The sequence below is a fragment of the Henckelia pumila genome, chromosome 2 (assembly GCF_033568475.1).
Source record: "Henckelia pumila isolate YLH828 chromosome 2, ASM3356847v2, whole genome shotgun sequence".
Taxonomy (NCBI): domain Eukaryota; kingdom Viridiplantae; phylum Streptophyta; class Magnoliopsida; order Lamiales; family Gesneriaceae; genus Henckelia; species Henckelia pumila.
Genome location: NC_133121.1, coordinates 92,803,402 through 92,815,948, shown reverse-complemented (window position 1 = coordinate 92,815,948; position 12,547 = coordinate 92,803,402). Strand labels below are relative to the sequence as shown.

Sequence of the window (12,547 nt, the reverse complement as noted above, 5' to 3'; positions counted from 1 at the left end):
TATGTTATTTTCAACAGTTATATTCTTGTGTCCAACGTCTATATCATTCTTGGAGACTATAAATACAAGATCTGGAGATTGGGAAAAAAGAGAATAGACAACCAAAACATTGTTGAGCTAGTTAGAGCTTTTCCACATAAAGAGGGCGTCAAAACGGATTATTTAGCTTAGTGAATAGCTTGCCCTTGGTGTGAAGAACACAACAAATTTCTTGAGCTTTCACAATCAATTTCTTCACACCTCAACCCTAACTCACTCACACACATTTGTTAGATGATTTATATAAATTATTTGAGTGAGAGTCTTTGCACAAAGACTTTAAAGATGTATAAACTTTGTATCTTCAGTGTTATGTCCTTGGAGAGAGATTGAGAATCTAGGATTTCCGACTTAGGTAGTGGGGTAAGTCCTAAGATTGGAGTGAGTATATTACAAGATGTTGTAATAGACAAAATCTTCTATTGTATCCTTCCAAGGGGAAGAAGGGGTGACGTAGGAGCGGTTGAGTCTCCGAACATCCATAAACAAATTTGTGTCTCTTTACTTTATCGCATTTACTTATTATTGGTGTTTTTGGATGATTTGTTGAAGCATTTTATAAGTTCTCTAAAATACCAAATGTTGCATACAAAGTGTTTGATAAAATGCTTCAACCAAAATATTTTCACGATCTCAACTTGCAATCTTTTCAAACGACTTCTCAAATGCTTGATTAGTTTTTAGAGGAATTATTTCGAGTGTTTTTTATATGAATCTAAAAAGCTATCAAAAATTCATATTGTTCCAAGATTTTTTTCTTCATGGAGTTCGTGGTGGAGTACTGAAATTTTATGAAGATATTAGAGAGATCAAAATCCAATCTTCATCGTCCAAAATGTATTTTAGAATGTTATGAATCTACGGTTAAAATTTTGGCTCGATCCGACGTCTAGAACTTGAGATATGATTTTTTAAAGAATTATGCACAATTTGAAACAGCTTCAGCGCCTAAGCACCAGATCCAAGAGCCTAGGCTCTAGTACTAGGGATGACAATTTTCCCCGTGGGTTTGGGTACCCGCGGGAAAAACCCAAAATTGAGCGGGTTTGGTGGAGTATTTTTGGGTATAGGTTCGGGTTCGGGAATTTTTAAAAATCTCCGAAATATATTGGGGCGGGTATGGGGATGCTATCCCCATTCCCGAACCCGCCCCGATAATAATAATAATAATAATAAAAATAATAATAATAATAATAATAATAATAATATACAAATTTTTCATTATCAAATTTATTAAATCTAAAATATTATTAAAAAATTAAAATTAAAAGTATTATTATTATTTCGTTTATATATATTTTTATAAATTATATATAATATATCAGTTTATGATAACGTAGTTTTTTATAACATAAAAATATTATTTGAATCTCATTTATGTTACGTACATATATAAAGTATTTATATATATATATATATATATATATATATATTTGATAAATTTAGAAACAATATATAATATTAATAATTTTTTGATACATAGTATTTTCTTTAAAATAATAATTTTTATTTATAGAAATATTTTGTATTTAAAATATTTTTATTAATTTTAAAATTTAATATTATAATAAAAAAATGACCCAAATATTTTAGGTATTTTATTATAAAATTGAATAATAATTTTTATATTTTTATATAATAAAATTTACTAATTCATATATATATATATATATATATTATAATAAAATTTATTTATAATATATATATATTTTCGGGTATGGGTATGGGGATGAGGACTTGGTCCCCGCGGGGATGGGTATGGGAAATTTCCGATAAGAATTAATGGGGATCGGGGGGAGTATGAGGATCGAGTTTGAATTCGGGGACGGGGATGGGGAAGGCATCCCCGTTCCCGACCAGCCCCATTGTCATCCCTATCTAGTACGGGATTTACACACACTTTGCGTGTAGTGTGTGTTTTCGGATTTTTGTGTATTATTTTATTATTTTGAGTATTTTTAATTATTTTGAGTATTATAAGCCTATTAGGAAACTTTTAGTTGATATCTTTTTATATATTTTTTTATTATTTTGTGTTATCTTTTATTATTTTGTAGTTGTATTATAAATACAACATATACATTCATTATTGAATAAAATACAATGAAGATTATTGATTATTGATTTTTTATCAATTATAATTATAATTCTTTCTAGAATTATGTCAAAGCTTTGCTTTGTTTATCCAAAAATCAAACTTATCAAAGTTTTATAAACTTTGTGGGGGTCTTCTTCGTGGATTGTCAGAAACAAGTTTTCTGAAGGTTCCGTTGAGATCGATTGTTTATCTCGTGATTATCTGTTGCTAGTTTCATTGTAAATTAGAGGTGGATAACTAAAAACTGTGATTATCTGTTGCTAGTTATTGTAAATTAGAGGTGTATATCCGAAACTTACTTGTTTCAAAAGATCGGGACAACATTATTGAGTCTTTTTGTTATTGAACTGAGGGTGCGATTATTTATAATCGTGCTTGCTTTTCATGACATCCAAGATTCTTATCATTTGGTATCCAAGCTTAAGGTTCCATTGATTCAAGTAAGTCGTATCTTTCTATTTGTTCTTCTTATCTGTTCTTTGTTCTTCTTATCCGTTCTTCGTGTTTTTCGTTCTTTGTTTCTGTCTATCTTGTTGCTCAAGTTTCTTGTATCTTGTGCTACAAGTTATTTTTTAAAAAAACAAAAAAAAAATCAAAAATTCAGAAAAAAGAGGATTTCGAAATTGGTGAGAAAAAAAGGGGTGAAAAAAAAGAGGAGAGAAGAAACGAGAAAACTTGTGGCTAAATTTCTTGCAGGTAAAGGGCAAGATTTGAGGACAAATCTTTTTGAAGAAGAGGAGTCTGATATGAATCTAAAAAGCTATCGAAAATTCATATTGTTCCAAGATTTTTCTCATAATTTCCCATCGAGATTAGAAGGAATTGAGATCCATGACAATCAAGTTGGGGAGCAAGGGAGCCAAGTTGGAATACATGGAGTTCGTGATGGAGTACTGAAATTTTATGAAGATTCTAGAGAATCAAAATCCAATCTTCACCGTCCAAAATGTATTTTAGGATTTTATGAAGCTACGGTTAAAATTTCGTCTCGATCCGACGGCTAGAACTCGAGTTATGAATTTTTAAAAAATTATGCACAATTTGTAACAGCTTCAGCGCCTAAGAACCAGATCCAAGTGCCTAGACTCTAGTACCGGATTTACACACACTCGGCGTGTAGTGTGTGTTTTCGGATTTTTGTGTATTGTTTTATTATTTTGAGTGTTTTTGATTATTTTGAGTATTATAAGCCTATTAGGAAACTTTTAGTTGATATCTTTTTATATCTTTTTTATTATTTTGCGTTATCTTTTATTATTTTGTAGGTGTATTATAAATACAACATATACATTCATTATTGAATAAAATACAATGAATATTATTGATTATTGATTTTTTATCAATTATAATTATAATTCTTTCTAGAATTATGTCAAAGCTTTGCTTTGTTTATCCAAAAATCAAACTTATCAAAGTTTTATAAACTTTGTGGAGGTTTTCGATTGTTCTTCTTCATGGATTGTCAGAAACAAGTTTTTTGAAGGTTCCGTTGAGATCGATTGTTTATCTCGTGATTATCTGTTGCTAGTTTCATTGTAAATTAGATGTGGATAACCAAAAACTGTGATTATCTGTTGCTAGTTTCATTGTAAATTAGAGGTGGATATTCGAAACTTACTTGTTTCAAAAGATCGGGACAACATTATTGAGTCTTTTTGTTATTGAACTGAGGGTGCGATTATTTATAATCGTGTTTGCTTTTCATGACATCCAAGATTCTTATCAGTTTTCCGCTTGGTTTTGTAAACAAACTCGATATAATTTCTCGGTACTCGATTCATTTTCGAACATTTTAAAAACGAGCTATTGTAGCTCAAAATATTTTAAAAGTGTGTATTCACCCCCTCCCCTCTACACACACACCCGATCCCTAACACACATGTGTGTATATATATATATATAACAAATACTAAATACAGATTAAACGATGTAGTAGTAGATTAATGAAAAAATTAGGGTTCTCGTGGTTGTGTGGAGACAACAGCTGAAGAGAAAACTCTGCTTGAAGGAAATGACCCGTTTTTTTCTATGAGCCGATTCATGGCCTTTTTTTTTTATGACCTGTGCATTTTTTTAAATAACAACCAATTAAAAAAAACATTTCAAATACTTTTTAAAAATTATTTTTCAAGAGGTTTTAAAATTTTTTATCCAAACACAAATTTTAAATTTTTTCTACTTATAAAATATTAAAAAGGTTTTTTTAAAAACACGTCCAAACAGTGCTTTAGTTTTTTTTTTAATGATGTTGGAGCGAGCATATATCTATTAAATACTAAATACTGATTAAACAGATGTAGCAGTAAATTAATGAAAATCCAAATTGTTTTATTCATATATTGATACACTATATTGGAGCTCGGATTCAATGAGATATGTTGAGAACGAAAATTCTAATATTTTTTTACCTGAATTTGATTCGACAGGCTCAAATTCGAGTTGGCTCAAAAATATTTGAACATATTAGTGAGATACTAAAAACAAAAGCTAAATATATAATTATACTATATGAATAAAATATTAAATCTAGTGAACAACTTATATTTTGGCTAAAAAAAATATTAAATCTAGTGAACAACTTATATTTTGGCTAAAAAAAAGTTCAAACATATTCAATTTCAACTCGAATTCGATAATTTTGAATAAAAATCAAATAGTTTTTCAATCTAATCGAAAAATCTATCTTGTTATTTGAATCGCAGAAAATTCAAATGTGAAATGAAGCCAGTTGAATTATTAAAGTTTTAGTTCAATTAAATTAGTGTCTGTCAAGATGCATGCATGGTGAACTTTCATTTTGAGTAGTTGTTTGGTTTAGGGTAAATTGCATATATTATTCCTGTGAAATTCCGTGTTTGCCCCTATGAAAAGTTTTTGAGCTAAAAACCCCTTATGATTCTAAATTTATAGCATACACCTCCTTCTGGCTAAAAAATGACTTAAATGCCCTTAATATTATAAGATAATTTAATATTAAAATATATTTCGTGTATGAAAAATATTATGATAAAATAATTATATATAATTTTCATAGTTATTTAAATAAAATTTGATTATTTTACTCAATTAAATATAGAATTATAAACAAAATTAATTTAATTATTTATTTAAGCAAGAGTATTTTTGTCAATTTTTAACTGAAAATGATGTGTATGCTACAAATCTAGAATCACAGGGGTTATTAGCTTAAAAAAAATTTATAGAGAGTTATTAGCAAACTCGAAATTTCACAGGGGTTATATATGCACTTTTTCCTTTGGTTTATACTGTTCGATTGGTGCTTTTTGTGATTTCAGATGATTTCTAATTTAGTTGTGTGCTTTTATAGTTATTCTTTTAAGATGCTTTGATAGTTTTAAGATAGTAGTGAAAATTTTATATCATTATTAATATATTGTACGATATCAAAGAATAATTTTTATATTCTTAGAGTATAAAAATGAAAATAAAATAAATAATAATAGGACTCGTGGATGTGGAAGAACTACTACCTTTACTCCTGTTAAATTATTTTGCATCCAAAATTTATACATAATTTTAATCAAAATTTAAAATATTTTTCCAAATGACGTGTTAAATTTCTTTTTACTTATAGTTATGAAAATTGAAAAATGACATATATCACCCTTGTAAAATCTCGATTTCGCTGATAACCCCCTATGAAATTTTTTTGAGCTAGTAGTCCCCTGTGATTCTAGATCTGTAGCATAGACACCCCTTCCGGCTAAAAAATGACTAAACTGTCTTTAAATGACTTTTATGAACTTTTTTATCACCTTATTGAAAATTTAAATTAAAACATCAATACATTAATTAACTTGTGTTTTCAATTAAGTTTATTTATACAATCACTTTAATTAATTTAAACATTAAATTTTATTTAAAAATAATTTAACTTATTATATTTAATTTAATGTAATAATACAATTTACTAATAAAATATATTTCGCGTATGACAAATATTAAGATAAAATAATTATATATAATTTTCATAGTTATTTAGCTATAATTTGATTATTTTATTCAATTAAATATAGAATTATAAAATAAAATTAATTTAATTATTTATTTAAGTAGGGGTATTTTTGTTATTTTTTAGCTGAAAGAGGTGTGTATGCTACAGATCTAGAATCACTTGGGGTTATTAGCTCAAAAAAATTTCATAGAGGTTTATCAGCAAACTCGAGATTTCATGGGGTAAATATAATAAATTTTTCCTTATGAAAATATTATATTTTATTGATGTTCTTATCACTCATATTTTTTTTTCAAGAAATATTTTTTAGAAGGAAAGGTAAGATTCTATATAACCCCATATATATGGTGAGATCAACCGAAAAAATATAGATATATAAATAAGGGTATATTGGTCTTTAAAAATATGGAATGATTAAATGAGGGTAATTTATTAAAAACGTACATAAAATATCAAATGTGGAGTGTGCTTATAAATTTTGGAGTGTAAATATCATTCCTCATTAATATTTATTAGCAGACATGGCACACGAATTGCGTGTGTAGAAGAAACTGACGTGAAGGGAGATGATAAAAGGGGTCATGTGAGCATTTGAGAAGATTGGATGAAGTTGAGTGGTTTAGCTAGTTTTTGAAATATGTGAAAATAGAACAATTGAACGTATGGAGTAGTTTGAACGTATTAAATATACATATCGATGACATGTGGCATTAACACATGGCTCTTAAATGACAGCTGGTTTTTAGTTAGGCGGTTAATCAATTAGTCTTTGATAATTAGATGTATATAAATAGATAAACTTTTGTAATCATTTTTAATCAACAAGAATATACAATTCCCTTGTTCTTCTCTGTAAACAGAGCTCGATAACTTCTCTAATGGCATATCAATGAATATTGCACAGTTTTAACATGGTATCAAGAGATTTTTGCTTCCGCATCTGATCGCATTCATTCATGGCGGCCATTACTACCAATTTCGGAATCAATGATCCTCTCTATTTGCATCCATCCGACACTCCTGACGTCTCTCTGGTATTGGATACGTTGATAGGTACTGAAAACTATGGAGTTTGGAGCAGTGCGATGTTGTTAGCGTTGCGAGCTAAGAACAAGCTTGGTTTTATCAATGGATCTTGTTGAAAACCAGCTGATAATCATCCTACTCTGCATCAATGGGAACGCTGTAACGCGATCGTCCTCTCCTGGCTGATGAGTTCCGTTTCAAAAGAAATTTTTAACGGGATCATCTATTGCACCGAGGCTTCAAAAGTTTGGACCGATTTACAGGAAAGATTTGATAAAATTTGTGGATCGCGAATTTTTTCTCTCCATCGTCAGATCTCACATCTTTCACAAGGTTCTTCCCCTATTTCGATGTATTTTTCGACCTTGAAGAAGCTATGGGATGAGTATTCTTCTCTGGTTACTCTTCCTTCTTGTGGATGTGCAACTGCTAAGGCATATCTTGCGCATGACCAACACCTGCGTCTTCTCCAATTTCTCATGGGATTGAATGAAAGTTACAGCCATATCCGCAGCCAACTTTTGATGATGGATCCGTTACCCTCGGTCAATCAAGCCTATTCCATTTTGAGTCAAGAAGAATCCCATAGATCAGTTCTTTCTTCTCAACCGATTATGGAGATGCCTACTATTGCTTTTTATACTTCTTCACACAAACCACTTGAGTTGGTGAAATGCGAGAATTGCAATATTACAGGTCAAAGCAAGGATCAATGTTTTTGTATCATTGGTTATCCTCCTGGTCACAAATTATACAAAAAGTTTCCGCAAGCTAAGAGTTCTAGATTCACTCCAAGAAATCCGAAGATATCTGCTCACACCAGTGTCAATACTTCTTCTGATTTTGGTCTGCCTCCTGATGTGTCCAATGGTGCTCCCAATATGGCTCATTCTTTTACAGATGCTCAATATCAACAACTCTTACGGTTTCTCGATCAACCATCCTCCTCTGGAGCCACAGCAAACTTGGCAGGTACATTTACTAGCCTTATGACAGTCTCCAAGGATACTGATTGGATATTGGATACTGGGGCAAATGCCCACATTACAGGTACTTCAAGTAGTTTGCAAACTCCTCAGTCGTGTGCTTCATCTGCTGGTTCTGTCAAACTGCCAAATGGTAATACTACTCCCATTCTTTCCTATGGTTCTGTCCAACTCTCTCCTTCATGTACTCTTCCCAAAGTTCTATTTGTACCTGATTTTAACTTCAACCTTATTTCCATTGTCAATTCATCAAAGATCACCATTTCTTTGTTGTTTTCTATCCTCATTTCTGTTTATTTCAGGACCTCTTGACTGGGAGGATCATGGGGATTGGTAGACAGAAGCATGGCTTATACTACCTTGATCCATTTCATTCCACTCTGGCACCACCAGCTCACCCACACTTGTCATCTAGTTGTAATGCCAAACAACCTCTTTCTTATGGTCTTTCTGCTTGTATAAACAATGATATTGATCTATGACATAAAAGATTTGGGCATTTATCTGTTTCTCGTTTACACTGTTTACCTTTCATTACACAAAGTGCTCTTAAATTTCACTGTTCCATTTGTCCAATGGCCAAACAAACCAGACTTCCGTTTCCTATTCGTGAACACTCCGCTTCCACTCGTGTTTTTGAACTCCTTCACATTGACATATAGGGCCCTTTTCGAACTCCAAGTCATAATGGAGCACGATATTTCTTCACCATAGTTGATGATTTTTCGAGATGCACGTGGGTTTTTCTTTTGCAATTTAAATCTGACACTTTGCAGATTTTAAGGCAATTCTTCACCTTCGTGTCTACTCAATTTGATAAGAAAATTCAGATTATTAGAACAGATAACGCCTTAGATTTCTTTAACAATGATTGTAAAACATATTTCACATCCTTAGGAATCCTTCATCAAAGCTCATGTCCTTACACTCCTCAACAAAATGGCTTAGTTGAACGCAAACATCGACACATACTTAACATCGCTCGTGCCCTTAAATTCCAAGCTTCCATTCCTGATCCTTACTGGGGAGAATGTGTTCTGCATGCAGCTTACTTGATTAATCGAATTCCTACTCCTTTGTTATCAAATCGGACACCTTTTGAAGATTTGTTCCACAAACATCCTTACTTTTCTCACATTAAAGTTTTTGGGTGTCTTTGATATGCTTCGAATCTTAAACCAAATGATAAATTTGATGTTCGTGCCAAACCATATGTATTCATGGGTTATCCACTGCATCAAAAGGGTTACAGGATTTTTGATATGTCTACAAAGCAGTTTACTGTTTCTCGAGATGTTATATTTCATGAGGATATATTTCCTTTTTCTTCTGTGAATCCATCATCTTCAGTTTTACCTCCACCGCCATCCTTACTTCAAGATGAGTCTTGTTTTCCTTCCGCCCCTGATCCTCCTCAAACTTTCCCTTCCAATGCTCATTCTATACCTATTGAGGCTCTTATTCCTTCTAATAGGCCTGCCTCACCAATTCCAATCCGTCACTCCACTCGCACATCTAGACCCCCAATCTGGACGCATGACTATGTCTGCTCCAATCTTTCCACTAGTTCATGTTCTTCTACTGCTCATAGTATATCTCCTTATCTCACTTATGATAAGTTGTCACACTCTTATAATTCTTTTCTCGCTTCCATCTCTCATCTCACCAAACCTACCCATTATCAAGAGGCAGTCTTTGATCCGAATTGGCGTGATGCCATGGCTAAGGAGATTGATGCCTTGGAGGTTAATCATACATGGGAAATTGTCCCATTACCCCCTGGAAAAAAAACCAATTGGTTGTCGTTGGGTGTACAAAATAAAATACAAAGCGGATGGAAGTGTTGAACGATTTAAAGCCCGCATTGTTGCCAAAGGTTACACTCAACAATATGGAATTGATTATGAAGATACTTTTTCTCATGTGGACAAAATTGTTATTGTTCGGTGTCTCTTAACTATAGCAGCTTCCAAAAGTTGGTCTTTACATCAAATGGATGTGACCAATGTTTTTTTGCAAGGTGACCTGCATGAAGAGATTTACATGACTATTCCTCAAGGTTTTGAGAGGAAGCAAGGGAATTCTACTTGCAAACTTCTTAAATCTCTATATGGTTTGAAGCAAGCCTCACGTCAGTGGAATTCAAAATTTTCTCAAGCCTTGATTCATGCTGGTTTTACACAGTCCATGCATGACAATTCTCTTTTTCTCAAAATGCGAGGGGCTTTGATTACTTTGCTTTTGGTCTATGTTGATGATATTGTAATCACACGTAATGATACTGCTGCTATTGATGAACTTAAGGGTTATCTTCATGCTACCTTTGATATTAAAGATCTTGGACCCTTGAAATTTTTTCTGGGCATCGAAGTATCTCGATCGAAGACTGGAATATGTTTGAATCAACGTAAATATGCGTTGAAATTACTATCAGAGGCTGGAATGTCTAGGTGTAAACCGTTTGATACTCCCATGGAACAGCATTTAAAGCTTACCACTCCTGCTTTTGATAATTCCAACTCTTAGGATCCTTCTGCATCTACTAATGATCCGCCATTGAGTGATCCATCAGGCTATCAACGTCTTGTTGGTCGTCTTATATATCTTACCATCACTAGGCCCGACATTTGTTATGCTGTTCAAGCTCTTAGTCAATTTATGCATTCACCGAAGAAATCTCACTTGCAGGCAGCCTATCGTGTTCTTGGATATATTAAGAAAACTCCTGGTTTGGGTCTCTTTCTTTCTGCTGCTAATGATCTCAGTTTGTCCGCCTATTGTGATTCCGACTGGGCATCTTGTCCCATGAGTCGCAAATCTATCACTGGTTACGTTATTCAGCTTGGTTCCTCTACTGTTTCTTGGAAAACTAAGAAGCAAAATACCATTTCTCATTCTTCTGCTAAAGCTGAGTATCGTTCAATGGAAACAACTGTGTGAAATCATTTGGCTCCGAGGTCTTCTCAATGATATGGGCTTAACCATTGCTCAGGCTATACCTCCCTTTTGTGATAACAAATCTGCTCTTCATCTTGCTGCCAACCCAATGTTTCATGAACACACTAAGCATATAGAAATTGACTATCACTTTATCCGAGAAAAGATCCAGAATAATGTAATTCGTACTGCTCATATCTCCACACGAGTTCAACCAGCAGATGTGTTTACCAAGGCTTTAGCATCTGATCAACATCATTTCTTGATTTCCAAGCTTGCAATGCTCAACCTCTTCCAAGCTTGAGGGGGGATGTTAAATATACATATCGATGACATGTGGCATTAACACATGGCTTAAATGATAGCTGGTTTTTAGTTAGGCGGTTAATCAATTAGTCTTTGATAATTAGATGTATATAAATAGATGAACTTTTGTAATCAGTTTTAATCAATAAGAATATACAATTCCCTTGTTCTTCTCCGTAAACAGAGCTCGATAACTTCTCTAATGTCATATCAATGAATATTGTATAGTTTTAACAGAACGTATGGAGTGGTTTGAGAAAAAAAATGTGGAAGAAGCCGAGAAGCATAAATTACTAATTTGTTCATATTAAATTATATGAAAGAGTGGGTGCCCGATTAGCCAACTTGTGGCTAAGGGCTTTTATGACTCTATGTATAAACAATCTTTGTTTAATATAATTTACATTCATTAATGACATTTTCTTTGTCTTTCTTCATATTGTTATATTGTGATATACTATTGTTGTTTTGATGAAGACCTTGAATATACTATAGTGTAAGTAAGATGAGATAGTGAATAAAGAGAGATCACTCTTATGAAACACATCTTATAGTCACTGTATATTCTAAACAGTTCCTAGTCAATTGAGCCGTCCGCTAATAAGGATAAAGATCGCTCGAGATTGAGACTAGCATATGTGATGCCAAGTACCACGTTTAATTGGTAATGGACATGGAGATTTTCAAAGCATGCAAATGGATATTCATATGATGAATGATCGAACTATCCTATTCGGACTTTCCAAGTGGTTATTATTTTTTGAGTGGATAAGTCCGCGGTTTTTGGTTGTACACCATTAGTCCTTACTACTTGAAACATCATGGAGACTCTATATGCTAGTACTGTACTTTGACTCGTTTACCGACTCTATTGGGGTCATCAGGTGTCGGGATTGGGTGCAGTTACGACACATATAGGAGTCGATGCTTTGTTGTCAAGGATTCACCACATGCTTGCGAGCGTGGATATCCTATGCGATCTGAGGAGATATTAGTGTGACAAATCTCTGGCCAGAGTACATGATGTGCTTTAAGAAATGGTTTCCTAGTAGCACATGCGATGTCACTATTTGATCTTCAAGATGCATTGCATAGTTATCGAATCTCGAATGACTCTCGATGTACCAATGGTTGTTGATTCGATCGGGATATTTGGATGAAGGGACCGTACTGTATGCT

The 12,547-nt window shown here is 32.8% G+C and overlaps 1 protein-coding gene across 4 annotated transcripts; it reads left to right on the top strand.

Annotated features, from left to right (window-relative positions):
* The first annotated feature begins 6,957 nt into the window (after positions 1 to 6,957).
* LOC140881464 (uncharacterized) lies at positions 6,958 to 11,535 on the top strand. Of its 4 annotated transcripts, XM_073286804.1 has the most exons (3): positions 6,958 to 8,111; positions 8,190 to 8,258; positions 8,428 to 11,535. In XM_073286804.1, exons 1-3 carry the CDS (start codon positions 7,325 to 7,327, stop codon positions 8,460 to 8,462), a joined length of 891 nt encoding a protein of 296 aa, XP_073142905.1. In that variant the 5' UTR covers positions 6,958 to 7,324; the 3' UTR covers positions 8,463 to 11,535. The 4 variants fall into 4 exon arrangements, with proteins under 4 accessions (XP_073142905.1, XP_073142902.1, XP_073142903.1 ...); XM_073286801.1 differs by lacking the exon at positions 8,190 to 8,258 and having other exon boundaries at positions 10,146 to 11,535; XM_073286802.1 differs by having other exon boundaries at positions 8,190 to 11,535.
* Positions 11,536 to 12,547: the final 1,012 nt, after the last annotated feature.

Bases quoted from the DNA above. Each gene is read 5' to 3' on its own strand.
- LOC140881464 (XM_073286801.1), top strand. From the start codon at position 7,325: ATGAGTTCCGTTTCAAAAGAAATTTTTAACGGGATCATCTATTGCACC. The intron at 8,112-10,145 runs GTACATTTACTA...TTTTTTTGCAAG, and splicing joins AGCCACAGCAAACTTGGCAG to GTGACCTGCATGAAGAGATT.